The sequence below is a fragment of the Callorhinus ursinus genome, unplaced genomic scaffold, assembly GCF_003265705.2.
Source record: "Callorhinus ursinus isolate GAN/ISIS: 27379988/994484 unplaced genomic scaffold, GSC_fseal_2.0 scaffold4, whole genome shotgun sequence".
NCBI lineage: Eukaryota > Metazoa > Chordata > Mammalia > Carnivora > Otariidae > Callorhinus > Callorhinus ursinus.
The window spans coordinates 33,204,832-33,222,146 of record NW_027397066.1 but is presented as its reverse complement, the minus strand read 5'-3'; the positions used below and the strand labels follow the sequence as shown (position 1 = coordinate 33,222,146).

The following is a 17,315-nucleotide window of genomic DNA, read 5'->3' as shown; positions in this document are numbered from 1 at the left end:
TCACCGAATGGTCAACTTTGCTAGAGCCGTTTCACCTGAGTGGGGTGAAAAGAAGTCTACCCTTTGCCACTCTGCTCTCTGTCCCAGATCAATGGCAACATCAACAGAATACCATTGAGTGACTCCATTGAGTTTGGCCAATAGTGAGCCCTGGGAGGAGACTGGAGGGAAGAAGGAGTGGGGTGGGGATATGTATTCCCCCAGTTCGCTCTTTCCAGAGTTTGTTGCATTCACTCAACCAAAGGTCACCACTCTCTCCAGCTGGGTTCAGGTAACCACTTTCTCCTGGCTCCTCTCGGGCCTCACTCAGGTGAGTGAGTGTTAGTCCTAGTGTTCTCTACCACCCTTTGTTTTCTCTACATCCTGTCTACACCTCTATTACTAGTCCTTTATTAAACCTTCCACGAATCATCCTAATTTGAGCACACCATCTATATCCTGCTGGAGCCCTGAATGACGCAAGGAGGAAGCCTGGCTGGGAAGAGCAAAGAGAGAGAGATACGCGAATACAAGGAAGGTTTTGTCATGGGACCTATTTTATAAGGGCTAGAGAGGTTTGGCTATATTGACAAGCTCATGAAGTTTCAACAGCCAGGCCTATTTCAATGGTGTGATCTGATAGGAAGGAAGAAATGGGCAGAGAGCTCTTATGTTAGCCTCTGGAGTCGATGACATTATTGGTGGCCTCTCCACTATTTCCTAAGACGTTCTAGAACCTGTGTTTCCAGTTTGACCAAGACAGCCCATTTGCCAGGTTTGCCCATGGCTGTGTTGGCAAGTGTTGATCTGAGTCATGAGCTCATGGAAAAGTAGACACAGAGACTATAGGAGAAAGAACAAAGGTCAGGACCTTAATAAACCCAGGTACACTTCTCAGTACACCAAGCCAGTTGGACAATAAACAGACATTGGTGTTTTTTTAAACTTTGCAAGGCTCTATAGGAACCAGCCTCCCCACCTTGCCAATCTCCTCCCTTGCTCGCTTATGGGTTGCTGATTTGATTGTACGGTTCTGCCTCACTGGCCTCCTGTCACTTTGTCAAATAATAATAAGCCCTGTTCTGCCCTTGAGCCTGAATTCTAACTTTTCCACCGCCTGTGACCTGCCACTTTCCCCAACTCTTATCCAGCTAACTCCTTCTCATTCTCAGATTTCATTTTAAATGCCACTTCCTCAGCAAGCTGACCACCCAATCCGAATCCGTCCCCTTTGTTCCTCTTCTTCAGTGAGCCCCGGACTCCGCTTCCGTGTTCTCACCACATTTGAAAATGTATTAAAGTGGCGGGGCGCCTGGGTGGCTCAGTCAGTTGGGCGTCTACCTTCGGCTCAGGTCAGGATCCCGGGGTCCTGGGATCAAGTCCCGCCATCGGGCTCCCTGCTCGGCAGGAAGCCTGCTTCTCCCTCTCCCACTCCCCCTGCTTGTGTTCCCTCTTTTGCTGACTCTCTCTCTGTCAAAAAACAAATAAAAGCTTTAAAAAAATAAAATAAAGTAAAATAAAATGTTTTAAAGTGGAAATTTTATTTGGAAAGTCTCCTAGATTCTCTTAAAAACCTTTCGTTTTTGTGTGTTTTTACCTCTAAATCTTTCATTCATCTGGGATTTGTTTTCAGTATATTGTCTAGGGTAAGAGCCCCTTCACAGCCTGCGTTTCTAAAGCCCATGGTCAGACCCTCTTACGGCTCTTCCTTTCACTCATTCATCCGCTAACAATCGCTTCACAGCTGATGACCCCACACTAGGCCCTTTATTGCGTACAAAGAGAATATCCTTATCTCAAAAGATAAAAAGAGAAAATGACAGAATTTCTGGGCGTGAGGCCCAGAGAGGATCTCGGTATACTTGGGGACGCAGATGCACGAATGAAGAAATGACAGTATAATAAGGTAAATGCTTTAATGCCACATAATGATTATAATCATCTGGAATTCTGGCAAAGAATGTGTTTCTCTTCATTTCAGTCTCTTAGTTTGTAGCACTGTGTCTTACCCACTGAAATCACTTAATAAATATTTTAACAATTAACCAGAGTATAAAATCTTTTGTTAAGCTTTCACTTTTCACCAAATTTCCAAGCACATGTTCACTACTTCTTAGACATCTCCACCAGCGTGTCCTACAGGCATTTCCAATACAAGATGTCCTGAACAAAATTCTCTCCTCCAAAACCCAGTCCTCCTTTACTCTTCACTTCCGTTTTCTGGGATAGAAAGCTCAGAATCATTCCCAATGCCACTCTCTCTCCGGCCCCCCATCCACCCCATCACCATGTCCCGTCTATTTAGGCCATAAATACTTTGTTTTAGGCCATAAATGACTCATTTACTTATCCCCACCATCTTGGGTCATGTCTTCGTTACCACTTCCTTGAATTGGTAAAAAAACATGCCAACAGATCTCTCTGCCTTTTCTCTGCCTTTTCTCTCCTTTCTTTACAATCTTCTAATTGCCACCACAGTCTTGGTGTTTTTTTTTTTTTCTAAAGATTTTATTCATTTGAAAGAGAGAGAGAGAGAGCACCAGCAGGGGGAGGGGCAGAGAGAGAGGGACAAGCAGACTCCCCACTGAGCAGGACCCTGGGATCATGACTGGAGCCGAAGGCAGATGTTTAACTGACTGAGCCACCCAGGTGCCCCCACAGTCTTAGTTCCGAAACACAAACCTGACTGGTAGTGTTTCTGAAACACTACCACTCTCTTGCTTAAAATCCTTTTGTGGCTCCCCAATGTTTTTGGGATAAATTTCAAAATTTTTAAGCATGGATCAATAATAACATCTCAATCTGGCTATAGACAAATCTATCCCAAGCAATTAATCTAAAACATGGAAAAAGTTATACACACAGAGCTGTTCATTGGGTACTATATTAGCTTTTCATTGCTGCTCTAACAAATTATCATAAATTTAGTGCCTTAAAACATCACAGAAGAAAGACGAAAAGATCCCTGGACTTTGTATCTTTAGATTTACCATTGTGTGGATGAACAACCTTTCTCCACTTAAGTCATGCTATGTTGAGTTTTCTGTTATTTGTAGTCAAATGCAACTGTAACTAATCAAAGTACTCCTATAATTCAAATAAAGAAGAAAAAGGGATCTGATTCCAAGTTATATTTCTCAAATTCCTCAACATCCATTCCATGAATAGGCCAAGGCCTCTGTTCTAAGCTCTGCTCATATTCTTTTCTTTTCCCTAATGCCTTCTAATCCCTAATGCCCTCTAATCTCTACCCTACTTTTTTTCACCAAATTTCCAAACGAATGTTCACTACTTCTTAGACATGCAAACTCCTGCTCATCCTTCAAAGCCCAGGTCGTTATACCCCCCCAAGCTTTCCCTCAAACAGATTCATCATCATTGTTCCCATGGCATTTTGTCAATCCTTCCACTCACTTTAGACACTATGTTGTATTTGTCTATTTCCTTGACTGTGCCCTCTACTGAACTGTGAGCAACATGTGAACAACTGGAGGGTCAAAAACCATGTTTCATTCCCTCCAAAGCTGACATGGCACTCAGGATATAGTAGGTGCACAACAAATGCTTTTTAAATAAGTAAACATAAGAATAAAAAATGTCTACATGTTTAAACCAAATATCATCCTCTTTCCTAGGTAAACCCCTGTCTTCTCTCCATTTCTGTTCCTTTTGTTTGTTTTGTTTGTTTGCTTTACTGGTAAAAGAGTTGAGTTGGAAGTTAGGGAATAGTTATCAGTACTTGGATCATTGTCATCAAGATGAGAGTGGGAAGAATATGATGACACATTTGATTGAAACTAGGAAAAAAGTGGAGAAGCATAGGAAGTAATTTAAGACAGCAATTCAGAATTCAGAATGAGAATCCCTCAGTCTCTCCTATCTTAGATCATGATCTATTATGCTCAAAAGCAGTGTGACTTTAGCAGATCTGGCCCAAACTCAGAGTCACAGTGATGAGGGTCTGAATCCCAGCTCCACTCACCACCTCATCGAATGTTGAGGAGGTAGGTCACTTCCATCCACCTTCCTCTGTCACAGTTTCCTTCTCTGAGAAAAAGGACTAGAAGTACCTGCCTGGTTGGCTCACAGAATTATTGCGAAGATCAAAAAGGACCAGACTTGTGTACAAAATTTGCTATGACACGCAGTGCAGATGTGAATCATGTAGCTTTACTATATGTAGGACAAACCCAAAAAATGCTTGGTGAATAATTGAATGAACCCAGTTTGCTGATTATCTTGTTTAAGTCAAAGACTAAATGCAGGGGGGCGCCTGGGTGGCTCAGTTGGTTAAGCGACTGCCTTCGGCTCGGGTCGTGATCCCGGAGTCCTGGGATCGAGTCCCACAACTGGGCTCCCTGCTCAGTGGGGAGTCTGCTTCTCCCTCTGACCCTACCCCCTCTTGGGCTCTCTCTCTCTCACTCTCTCTCTCAAATAAATAAATAAAATCTTTAAAAAAAAAGACTAAATGCAGGAACAACTTCATCTTTTGGGTTTATATAAAATATAACCACTACATGTGACATCATCATCATGAAGAAAGTTCTCTTCCCCATTAAGTTGCTGATTCTTAGACTTTGTTTATATGGGACAAAACTTTTTATTCCATCATTTGAGAAATGACTTGAAATGCACTAGTCCTGAGAAAGGTAACATTGCAACTAAAATCACACTAAGGAATCCATGACTATTTTCTTCTTTTAAAAAGCATGTTTTAATAGGGGCTAATGTGGCAGATGGGGGCCGCCGCATCTGGGTGTCTCAGTCGGTTAAGCAACCACTAGGTTTCAGCTCAGGTCATGATCTCAGGGTTGTGAGATGGGGCTTGTGCTCAGCAGGGAATCTGCTTGAGAGTCTTTCCCTCTGCCCCTCCCCCCACATGCTTCTGCGTGCTCTCTCTCTCTCAAATGAATAAAATCTTTTTAAAAATATGGGCGAAGGGGCAAATGAAATTTGTTTTGTTTTGCTCTAAATTTTAAACAGTAATGTAAGGTACTGTGTTATCTGCCATGTTAATTGTGTGATCTAAAGGCCAGCCACCTACCACTCTGGTAGGCTATCAAAGGGATCCTTTTTTATTTCCTTCATCTTCCTACCCTTGAAATTTTGGACCTCTTGCTTAACAATTTTTTTTTTCTGCTAAACTTAACAGGTAGCTATAATATTGATTTGAAATTAAAAATAAAAAGTGAGCCCAACAGGGACGCCTGGGTGGCTCAGTCATTGGGTGGCCAACACTTGACCTCAGCTCCAGTCTTGATCTTGGGATCGTGAGTTCAGGCCAATGGTGGGCTCCATGCTGGGTGTGGAGCCTACTTTAAAAATAAAAAAAAAGAAAGTAAACACACCATAACCCCTAAATCTTAGATATATATTTATTTATATATATAAATTATATGTATGTGTTTGCGTGTGTGTGTGTATCTGTGTGTGTGTCTGTGTCTGTGTAAATCTGACTTGGAAAAATATTAGAGTAGATCACAGGGAATTTTATTGATTTGTCTCCACACACCAAATGCCCACTAATCTGCTCCTACAATGATCAAAACAGTCATCACGAACACCATAATGAAAAAAACCCACATAAAGAATCGGTCTATGACCTTTGCAACCTTCTTCCACTCGCTCCCCTTGGAATTGGTGGCCTTGTGGTGTTTGAGGCACTTGGCAATGTACTCAATATTCCTCATCAGCCCCTTGTACTGTGCACAATAACTGTCAGCATCCTGTGGGTTCTCACCATGCCACCCCAAGTCATTCTTTACCAGTTTGTTTATTTCCTTCTTTCTGGGAAGTCCTTTGTTTCTGTCTGTTTGCAGATTTGGCTCTGGAAGTTTGCCATAAGCCTTTGTGAGGTGGGTTTGCTCCCTGTCGTGGCGGGGGCTAAGACAGCTCTCACCCACATCATAGACACACAAGACCCTGGACATATATTTCAGGATGACGACCCTGGCCCAGTGTGGCACCGGCCGGGCCTCAGCCCCACAGAAGTGGATGTTCATCACCATAATGGTCAAGGCGGTGGAGGCTGTGATCAAGGCCATTGTGGCTATGTAGTATTTGCCTGGAAAATAACCACAACCAAATTAGCTTAAAACTGGCCTCATGTTCCACTCAAAAATATACAAACACCTTTTCTAAGGAAGCTGTATACACTAATGGTTCCCAGTATAAGCTTCTGAATCACACTTCCTAGATTCAAATCCCAGGTCTGTCACTCACTAGACTGGGGCAAGTTAGATCTTCCTGCTGAGCCTCAGCTTCCTTCTCTGTAAAATGAGTATAATAATTGGATCTAATTCATGGAATAGGGCGAGGCTTAGTTGAGATGGTACATGTAAAGTTCTCAGCACTGTCCCTTCACTGAGTGAAAGGTTTCTAAAGGTTTGCTGAGATCATGATGTGAAAAAATTCCACTTTCAATAAACAACAATCTTGGGCAACTCTCAGAATTGTCTTCAGATCTCATTACTGTTGGGTAAGGAAGAAGCCACTGTGTCACTATTAGTCTTTAACGTGTGACTGCATAAAGCAATATTCATGAAAAAGGAAAATTAAGGAAAGAAATAATAAAGGTAAGGGCACAGATTTCTAAAATATAGAACAAAAAACCAAAAAGATGAACAAAAGCAAAAGCTATTTGAAAAAAAGGAATAAGATTGATAAACCTTTGATAAAGCCACTCACAGAATAGAGGCAAGGTGGGGGGGGGTGGTAGAGAGGGAGGGAGAATGTAAAAGAAGAAATAACAAAATAGAAATTAAGAATGCAATAAAATAATATTTAGCTGTATGATAACATATTTGAAAATCTAGATGAAATTTCTAGAAATACATAAGACGTCAAATTTAATGTAAGAAGAAAGAACATTGGAGTAGAAAAGCTCCAGAGTTGGTTTTATAGGTGAGTTTTACCACACTTTTAAAAGACGGATAACTCATATCATGCAAGTCAAGTTGTTCTACACTCTTTGAGTGTAGAAACCTGCATTTTAATAAGCCCTCCCACATCTACTATATCCAATAAAGGTTAAGGATTATTCTATTAAGGGTAGATGATGGGCTGAAAAATCCAGTCAACCATTTCTATCCTGTTTGCCGCTCTTTCCCAAGAAGAGATACCGTGTGCTGTGAAAAGACAATAATAGTCACTACTTAGGGTGCACTTACCATACACCAGCTTCTACACTAAGCAACCACACAATGAGTAGCAATTACACACCCTTTCCAGGCAATGAAGCAGAAACAAAGACTAAGTAACTTGCCTAAGATCGATCGTTAAGAAATGAGTGGTGAAATCTAAGTTCAAATGCAGATTTAACTTCAAAATCAGGGCCTTAACTTCTAAGCCAGTGGACAGAAAGTGCATCAAAATCACCCAGAAGTCTTGTTAAAACAGATTGGCCGGGCCTCGCCCCAAAGTTTCTAATTCAGTAGGTCTGGGGTAGGCTCTGAGAATCTGCCTTTCCAAAACGATGTTGCACTGGGGGTCCAGGGATCACTTTGAGAACCACCGCTCTAAACTATATTGCCTCTCCTTTCCCCTTTCACGTAAACCCAGACACCGTAAGACCGGTTCTGGAGAACAGATATCTCTGTATTCAAAGATGCCAACTGAAGACACTAAATGAAGCATGTGACAGCTTGTGTTGAGTCTGAAATTGACCTGATGGTTCTGACTTTAAAGGAACAGATACAATCCCACTCACTACAAAGCTAGGCTCAAAGTGTAAGGCCTGTGAGCTCACCTATCAGTGGGACATTTTCTGAGGCCGGCATGATCTCTGCCACCATAAGCTGAAATACAGTCATGGCCAACAGGATGGTCACTCCCAAGGAGACCTTTTCCCCAGATGCTGCTGGGAGATAAAAACTCAAGGGGGCCAGAAAAGAGATGAGGACACATGGGATGAGGAGGTTGACGATATAGAAGGAGGACCTCCTCTTCAGAAGGAGAGTGAATGTCACATCAGGGTAAGGCTCAGAACAGCAGCCATAGGAGATAACATTCTTCACAGCGGGCATGCCATGGACCTCCCACTCCACATCTTCGATGAAGTCGGAGAGGTCGCCACTGTCTAGGGCATTGACTATGTCCACCTGGTTGCCATTGTAGGTCCAGGAACCAAAGGTCAGGTTGCACTGCTGGTTATCAAAAGGGAAATATGTGACATCCACCACACAGGAGCTTTTGGTGATGGCTGGTGCATCCCAGGTGATCAGCCCATCATAGCGCAAGACCACATTGGTGTTCACAGGCTCAGAAGATTCATCATCAGCCCTGGAGGTCAGAGGAGGAGAATGAAAGCCACTTGTCAAGACAACTCATCAACTTCCTTACTCTGGATAGCTCACTGACCTGTGCACATCCTTTTGGTGTCTCTGGCAATGGATCACCATTCTCCCTGTCACCCCAGCTGAAAGTCAGAATCAACTCCAATTTGCCCCTCTCCTCCATCTCCTGTAACTACTCAGGGCCAACGTCTCTTGGATGCTTCCTTTAAAGCATCTCTGCTCTATGCCCCTTCCTCTTCATTTCCAAAGCCACTCTCTTAGTCCAGGTATAATGATTCAAACATCTAGATAAAAAGTAAATATGTGGAGGCTAAAATCTAATAGGGAGGCTCTACTTACCTGATTTGTTAACTTTGGGCACAAGAATATTAAAATAGCCTTTTGTTGCTGTTGGAAGAGTTGTACATGTTTATTTGAAAAACGCAGACAAAAGTTCATTTACCCAAGGGCGCCTGGGTGGCTCAGTCGGTTAAGCATCCAACTCTTGGTTTCAGCTCAGGTCATGATCTCGAGGTCTTGGGATCCAGCCCTGCAGCGGGCTCTGCTCTCAGTGTGGAGTCTGCTTCAGATTCTCTTTCCCTCTCCCTCCCACTCACTCCCTCTCTCTCAAATAAATAAAATCTTAAAAAAAAATTCAATCACCCATAATTAAGAGATAATTTATTCTAGATATATTTTCTTTTTGCTTTATCAACATTTATGCCTGGGTACAGAATTTCTATTTTCCTTTAGAGAATGACTTTCTCCACCACCATTGCAAGGCAGATGAAATGTTGATCAAGGTGCTCCAGCCTCCCCTGGCCAGGGGCTGGCCATGTGACCTGTGCTAGATCCAACTGATTCACTCTCCCTGGAGTTTAGATCTTAAGCAGAGTGACCCAAAGACCAAAAACAGTCACTCTGGTGATGCCTCCTTATAAAACAAATAAATAAACCAGCTCAGTAATCCCTGCTGTCTCAAACTCTAGAGCAGTCCCAGTCTATCCACTCTGTCCTTTCTAAGAACTGGTCATTGGTTTTTTTTTTTTCCCTTTAATTCAGTGAGCTGTACCATACCCTTTCAACAAATTCCTTTTTTCAGAAGGTAGCCAAAGTCAGTTTCCAATGCTTACAACCCTAACTGATAAGTTCTTATTAACATTTAATGCATTTTCCCCGTCTTCCTTATCATTTTTTCCCTATAAAATGTATTATGGCTAAATGTAATGTGTAAGGTATTCTGGATTGGATTCTGGAACAGAAAATGTACATTAGTGGAAAAACTGATGAAATCCAAATAAAGTCTATAGTTTAATTAATAATATTGTATTCATTTTGACAAATGTACTATGTTATTTTGATGTAACACTAGATGTAACATTAGGGGAGGCTAGGTGAAGGGTATATGGGAACTCTCTGTACCATCTTTGCAACTTTTCTGGAAATCTAAAATTATCCCGAAATAAAAAAGTTAATCTACCCCCAAAAAAAGATGATACAAAATTTAAAATGTGGTTATTCATTCATATTCTCCTGCAACATTATTTTCATGGCCAATAGTTTCCTTTATATTCTATTATATAGATATGCCATACTTATTTAACCAATCCATCAATGTTCAACATTGTCGTTTCCAGGTTTTGCATTTACAAGCAATGCTATAGTCGAATCTTTGCATTTATCCACTGACTCTTTCCTTAGATTAAATTGCCAGGAGAAGATGTGCTGGATCAAAGAACTGTCATGTTTTTAAATTATTTTTTCTCACTTATTAAAAATTGGGCACCACAACATTAACTGTAATGGTCTGATTGAAGTGGACCAAATCAGACCATTACAGTTAACGTGGGTGCTCAATTTTTAATGAGGGTCTTTAATGAGGGTTTAAAGAGAAGTATCTTTAATGAGGGTCTTTGTGACAAAGATGAAGTAACAAGATGAAGTTTTTTGAAAATCCCTGAACCTAACCTCTGTAACGATGAGAAATGTATATAGTTAGCTGAATGAAAAGTGAGCACTATGATGAACTGAGAATATCACTCACCCATCCTACCTTCTTTGGTGTAAGAGGAGAGATCTCAGGATCAGAGAGAATCTATTTGGACAATTCCATATCAAAAAGAAGTCCCCCTCTTTCTTTCGAAGGTTAATTTCCCTCTTGGTACTATGATTCCTTTCCTCCCATGTCTCCTTCAGGATTTTGCATCTCTTGGTTTCTCTTACTCTCTCTGGCTCACTGAGACCCTTCCCAATGCTGTTCCCCAGTCTCTCCTACCAACTTCCCTTCCTCTAAGGCATTTCCCACATCCCACCTCTCTTTCTACATACTGGAAATGATACACGCTGCTGTCAATTCCCCATTTTGTTTTTATTCTTGCAATTTGGCTTCTTCCCAACATGTGTTCTCTCAAAGGTCATTCATAACTTGCAAACACACAAATCTAAAAACCTGTTCTAGGTCCCTATCCTATTCAACTCTTCCCAAGCATTTCACAGTATAGGTTGTTCCTCGACATCCTTTCTTCCCGTGGTTTCTATGACACAACTCTCTCTCTCATTTCTCCTTCTACCCCTTTAACCATTTCTTTCAAGTGTCTTTTGTGAATGTCTGCCGTGAAGAGTTCCACCAACTTTATCTGTAGCCATTTTCTCTCCTTCCTTGAGTAGTTCTATAAGGGCTCACAGGGCTTTTGATATCTCTTCCCCAACCTTCTTTCCAGGTTTGAGGATTGCCTTTTCAGTCCCTTCATTGGTTGTCTCCACGTGAATGTTCCTTTGGTCCCCCAAACTGAACAGGTCCCACACCAAACTCATCATCGTTTTCCTCAAACCTGTTCCTCTTTCCCTCCTTTACATACAATCTCATCTAACAGGTTTGCCATTTTCTCAACCACTAGATGACTTAAACAAACCCTAGTGCTAAAATCTAGACAAATCTTTCTGAATATGATAGAGTACCCAATTCCTCACTAGCTCTAAAATCCAAGTGTTAAGATGGCCCATGAAAACCCAACCATTAGAACTCTCTCATAATAAATGCACATTCGGAATTTCTATAACCTAGTCTCTACCCGATCTAATGTCAGGAATCCTTGCAGCCTCTTGCATTAACCATTATATTGGCCATATACTTAGACTAAACAACCTCACCAGAACTTCGAGCCCCTGTTTATTTATTCCTTTACTGATTTGGTAACAGAGGCAGTATCTGCTTGAATAACTATATTGCTAAAGAGCTCACTACTTCTTGAGAATATTGATTTCTCAAGTTATTCATTATGATTATTTTTTTAATTGTTTATCTTCCCTTTAACTTTTCATTGTCTTGGTTTTTGTCCTCTAGAGCAAATTTCTCTCTTTTCTCTCCCTTATTTTCTCCTTGATTGCCTAACATCACCATCAAGTCTTCCCAAGAACTGCTAGCTTCCAAACCAAGCATCAACAAATTCAACTGCTCCTCACATGAAGTAGCTCCCAGACCCATCACCATCCTGATCACACCCTAGCAAGTCCAGCCCATGGATTCAGGTTCCAGTGGTGAATCTAGATGTGAAGCATCTTCCCATCCAAACTATCTATCACACCTGACTGGATCACTACCACATAGCCCTCTTTCCTCTCCCCACCGCCACTCAGAAAGCCCATTTTGTGGTCTACAAGGTTCAGTGCCACCTTCTGAGAAATAATGAGAATATTATATCTGGGATCAGAAGAGTCTACAGTTCCAGGGATTCAGCTAGACGGATCAGGGTCAGGGAAATGGTTATGACCGAGGTCCCTTCTTTGCCTGATCCTGTAACTCTCTTCTAGTCTCATTTTAGCTGGTTATAGGAATGCAAATGATATCCAACCATAGCCACATTTAGAGTTTCCTCTAAGTAATAAAACTCTGACATTACTGAGAAAGAGAATGCAAAGCAGAATAAAGGATCCGAAACAGAACTATCTGAGACAGGAGGGAAGAGAAGACTAAAGAGTCAACCCAGAGGAACAGAAGAGTTGATTACTCAGTGTGATGAAAAGATTCTGTGTGTAAAAGGGACAGGGAAGAGAGCTCACACATCTCAAGGCCAATGATCTGGGGGGGGAAAGGGACAGAATTTACCAAAGCCACAGTAGGTCTGTGTGAGCTCATGAGCACACAACTGGTTTCTGGAATAAGCGGGGACTGGGGCAGGCTTAACTTAGATGACCATGCAAGCTTGCAAAGAAGCATGTCAGTAAGAGTTAGTCATTGCTTCAGCCAACCAAAGCAGGAGGAAGAGGAGAACCAGCATTCTGTTTGTTTCCCAGGAAGAACTGTTAGAACTGATAGAATGCTGTTAGTGATCTATATCAACTATATTCTCTGATTATCTGCACCCTGTGAGTGAGAGGAGCTAATGGACAACATGGCTCATTCTCTTGCCTTCTCTCTCTGTGTGTGTGTGTGTGTGTGTGTGTGTGTGTGTGAAAGAGAGAGAGAGAGAGAGAGAGAGAGAGAGAAGGGGGGAGTAAACTGGAATAATAAAGCAGTAGCCATGGGATGTTGTCTTGCTTGGAAAGGAATATGGAAGGGCCCTCTCGCCACACAGAGTGGAAAATGGTCAGCAGGATGAGTGCTATGATTCAATAGGTCATGACCCTTCATGAGCTCTCTGAGTAAGGAATAAGGCTAAAATCCAGGCTGCAACCCACCAGTGTTTCTTCCTGAAAAGAAACTCATGCCCACTAGAAGGCTGAGCTCTCAGGAGAGCCCCCCTGAACTGCCCCTCATTCACCCCGTTCTGAGTCAAAGAGGAACCATTCCCAACCCACGGGACCTTGGGTTCCAGAATAAAAAGAGAGAAGCTCCTTTGACAACAGGTGGAGCAACGGAACCTGAATTGTGATAGAGCAATATGGTTCCTCCTCTAAGTGTGGTCCAAGAACCAGCAGCACAGACCTCTGGAGCTTGTGGACATGAAGAACATCAAACTCTACCCCAGACCTACTGAATCAGAATCTGTATTTTAACAAAGCTCTTCATGTGCACTTTACAGTTTGAGAAACATAAACCTTCTACCCTTTACTCAAGGCCCCTTGCTCTGAAACCAAGAAAGGGCAACTGAAGATTTTATGATCTAGTTCATCCTCCACTCCAATGTCCAAAATCCACAGGCCAGCCGCTAGCTGGCCCATTCTGATTTAATCTTAGTAGTATCATTGTTATTGATACATGATCTTGGAGAAGGGACCACCACTATTATGAGTTGAATTGTGCCCTCCCCCAATTTATACGTTGAAATCCTAGCCCCTGGAACCTCAGAATGTAATCTTATTTGGAATAGGGTCATTGTGGATGTAATTAATTAAGACAAGGTCATACCGGAGTAGGGTGAGCCCCTAATACAACATGAGTTTTATTTTTATAAAAGGGAAAAATGGACACAGACAACACACAGGAAGAACACCAGGTGAAGAGGAAAGCAGAGATCACGGTGATGCTTCTACAAGTGCAGGGACAACAAAGGCTGCCAGCGACCACCAGAAGCTAGAGGAGAGGCATGGAACACATTCTCCCTTACAGCCTCAGAAGGAACCAACCTTGGATATCTAGCCTCCAGAACTGGGAGAGAATACATTTCTGCTGTTTGAGCACCCCAGTTTGTAGTACTTCGTTACCGTTGCCCTAGGAAACTAGTACAGCCCAAAATGCAGGTTCTCATCCAAAAGGGGACTATAGCTCTAAGTTTTTATGACCTATTATTTTATTATCTAAGATTTTATCATTATCATCCCAGGGCCTAGGCACTGGGATGAATTGCTACTTAACTTCAAGCATCTTTTAAACATTCTTTTTTCATTATGTTTCAATTCTTTGTAAATCAATAAGCTCATTTCGTGAGAAAGGACTGACTCATACTTACTTATTATATAGGACAATATCAGGCCTCCACACCAGGTCACTGGGGATCCTGATGGAGTCCAGTCCATCATACTGGTCTCGATCCCACGTGAGATACGCATCATGCCAGATTTGGCGGATCCATAAATAGGCAGTCAGAATCTGGTTTCTTTCGTCCTGTACAAGTAACCATGATATAACTGTCCAGTAGACACTTCAACCAAATGCCTTCCATCTTTAGAGCACTTGTTCTTTACAACAGAAATTCCAAGAGCACAAATCTACTTTCATTAAATCAATGAGAGCGTTTCTAGTCTATCCCTTTGACTGACTGTCAAAGCCATTTTTTTTCTGCTTGATTTAGTGTTCTGAATGTAAAGTGGACAGGTGTTTAAGCCATCAGATCTTTGCATCGATCAACAGCCCAAATTTCTCTGAAAGTTGATCCACTGATGATTCACTTGAATAAGAAAGTCAGGAAATATCTACAATGTACAGAAGAAAGTCAAGTTTCACAACTTCGTGACCTAAATGCATATAAGCACTAAATAAGATATGCCATCTTAAAACACCACCTTTCTTTTTTTAAAAAACAGGAATAAAATTCATATAACACAAAACTCAACATTTAGCCATTTTAAAGTGTATGGTTCAGTGGCTTATAGTATAGTCATGATATTGTGCAACCATCACCACTATCCAATTCCAGAACAGTTTTGTCCACCCAAAAAAGAAACCTTATGACCATCAATTCATCACCCACTATTCCCCCATTCTTCCCACAGCCCCTGGCAACCACTACTCTGCTTTCTGTCTCCAGGGTTCTGCCTATTTTGGACATTTCATAGAAAGGGAATCATGTGATATATGACACCATCCCTGTTTGGATGATCAAGGCTGTTACTGTTAATGGCCAGGATTAGGTTAACATCTAGCGAAATTACTTTTGTAGAGAGTTTCCTTCCTTGGTATTTCCTTCCCCCACCAGCTTGTACATGTTGCTGTCTATTCTCATTTTCTCTCAAATTCCAGGTAAGACACCTCTTTGGAAAACACGGTTAGTTTCAACCTAAGCACCATTTCAGAGTCACCACTTTATGTTACTCACCATGTCCTTAATCTGAGAAAGTGTAATTTGCAGGGTGACATTCAGGACTTTATCTGTATCTTCCACTGGACGAAGAGCATTGTAATAATCTTCAAAAAGGTCATTAAACAACTTCTGAGCATATTTTCCATCTGCTGCTTCTACAGCTGCTCAAAAAGAGGGACCTGGATCAACATGCAATGTCATGTATATTTCAAGGCAAAGAACAGCAAACTGAGGACTAGAACTGGGCACCACCCAGCATCAGCTAGGGGCAAGCTTTGGGTATATGAGAGTTTTTTTTCTGGCTCATCAATAAGAGGCACGAACATTTCCTCGCAGTGAGAGCATTTATTCTGTTTGCTGGCCCACTGCCACGAAAGAAGTGGCCCCAAATGAGCTGAGATGGTTACACACCCATCAGCCTCTTACCTCTCAGTCTGGAGACAGCCAAGTAAATCCAGCAAAAGGAGATGCAGGAATAGGGCCAGTTCATCTTTTTCCTGAGCTTCTACAAATTCTCAGGAAGGCAGCGGTCTTCCCCTTCTCTCTGTGAATGGGAAGAGTCTGGGTCCAAAGATCCCACTCTGCCAAAGCAGATGGAGAGCTCAGGCTTGCAGTGTACCTAGGGCCCAGAGATCCAGAGATTCAGACCTGCCCTCCCTCCCCTCTGGTAATCTGAGCCAGACAGCTTTGGCTGCAGAGATGCAGGAGCCTGGGTGGGCTAAGTCAGGCAATGCTGATCTGGGGAAGCTGTCCCAGCCGAGGGTCCCTAGCCACCTTCAGCAGGAACATCCAGACCAAACTTTCAGAGGAAGTCAGGTAGGAGCCCAACACCCCCCTCCCCCCGAGACTGCAGAAAGAAATAGGCGCTTTCTACACCTGCAGCAAGCAGATCGAGCCTGAGTCGAAGGACTAAGGGAAGCCCAGCAGACTCTGCCACGGGGCATCCTCTGGAAAGGCTCTATGAATGCGCTTCAAGTGGCATTTGAAGAGGGAAAGAGAAGCAATTCCATGATCTCCAGAACAGATTACCTTCTGCTTCAACTCCTTCAAGATCGGGCACAGATCTCCTGTGGTAATGTGTGTGAGTGTGGGGGGAGGCAATGGGAGAAGAACATTCACTCCCTTCAGAAGCAGCCATACTGCGATTAGGATTTGGAGTCCCAAGATCTAGGTTTAACTGCAAGCCTGAACACTTCCTAGCCCTATAGTACTGAGCCTTCCTGAGCTGGAGACCAGGAACATGGTATTCTCTCTCTCCCAGAGCTACTGGGATATTTCATGCAAAAGCACCATGTAGGGGCGCCTGGGTGGCTCAGTCGGTTAAGCGTCTGCCTTCGGCTCGGGTCATGATCCCAGGGTCCTGGGATTGAGCCCCGCATCAGGCTCCCTGCTCCGTGGGAAGCCTGCTTATCCCTCTGCCTCTGCCTCTCTCTTTCTCTGTCTCTCATGAATAAATAAATAAAATCTTAAAAAAAAAACCACCATGTAAATGTTAGTAAATTTTGCCTCTGATTTTGCAAACCCAGACTATCTATAATCACCAAGGCACCCAGGGTTTACTAGCTCTAAAAAAGGGAAAAAAATGGTTCAAAAGCTAACCAAATCAGCACAAAGATGATTCATAACTAATGGTGATATTAATAAGGATGCTGTTTCTTTGTATTTGAATGCCACTTTATTTAATTTCACAGTCATTTCTCACATGTGATCTAATTTTGCTCCCACAAAAGAATGTCAATTTCCAATTGCCATAACTTATCCCTCTTCTTGCCTGGGGAAACTGCCTTGGAAAACCAAATTAAGATCATTTGCTTGCCTGGAATCAGAGCAAGGAAATTGGATAGTTGTATTTCATCAGGTTACAGCCATCTGATGAGTCACCCTGTCCCTCTTCAGGAATCTATCCTCCAAATGGAACAGACACTCAAGCCATCAGCTAAGTGTGTTTCCTAATTGCCTATGCCCTGGTGTTGATTGGGAAGACATTATTTTCCCGATGCCCCCAGTCTGACTCACCCGTCAAATGACACAGTTCCTGCTACAAACCCTCGGGCCCTCTTTCAGCAAACCATCTGCTCTGGTGTCTCAGAGGTTGCAGGTCCTT

General features: G+C 42.4%; 1 protein-coding gene across 1 annotated transcript; it reads right to left on the bottom strand.

Annotated features, from left to right (window-relative positions):
- Nucleotides 1–1,881: 1,881 nt before the first annotated feature.
- CHRNA9 (cholinergic receptor nicotinic alpha 9 subunit) lies at nt 1,882–17,315 on the bottom strand. Its single transcript, XM_025887098.2, has 5 exons — nt 15,638–17,315; nt 15,227–15,372; nt 14,141–14,295; nt 7,727–8,259; nt 1,882–6,043 (listed from the first exon to the last, which is right to left on the bottom strand). The coding sequence occupies exons 1-5, from the start codon at nt 15,699–15,701 to the stop codon at nt 5,502–5,504; spliced, it is 1,440 nt and encodes a 479-aa protein (XP_025742883.1). The 5' UTR covers nt 15,702–17,315; the 3' UTR covers nt 1,882–5,501.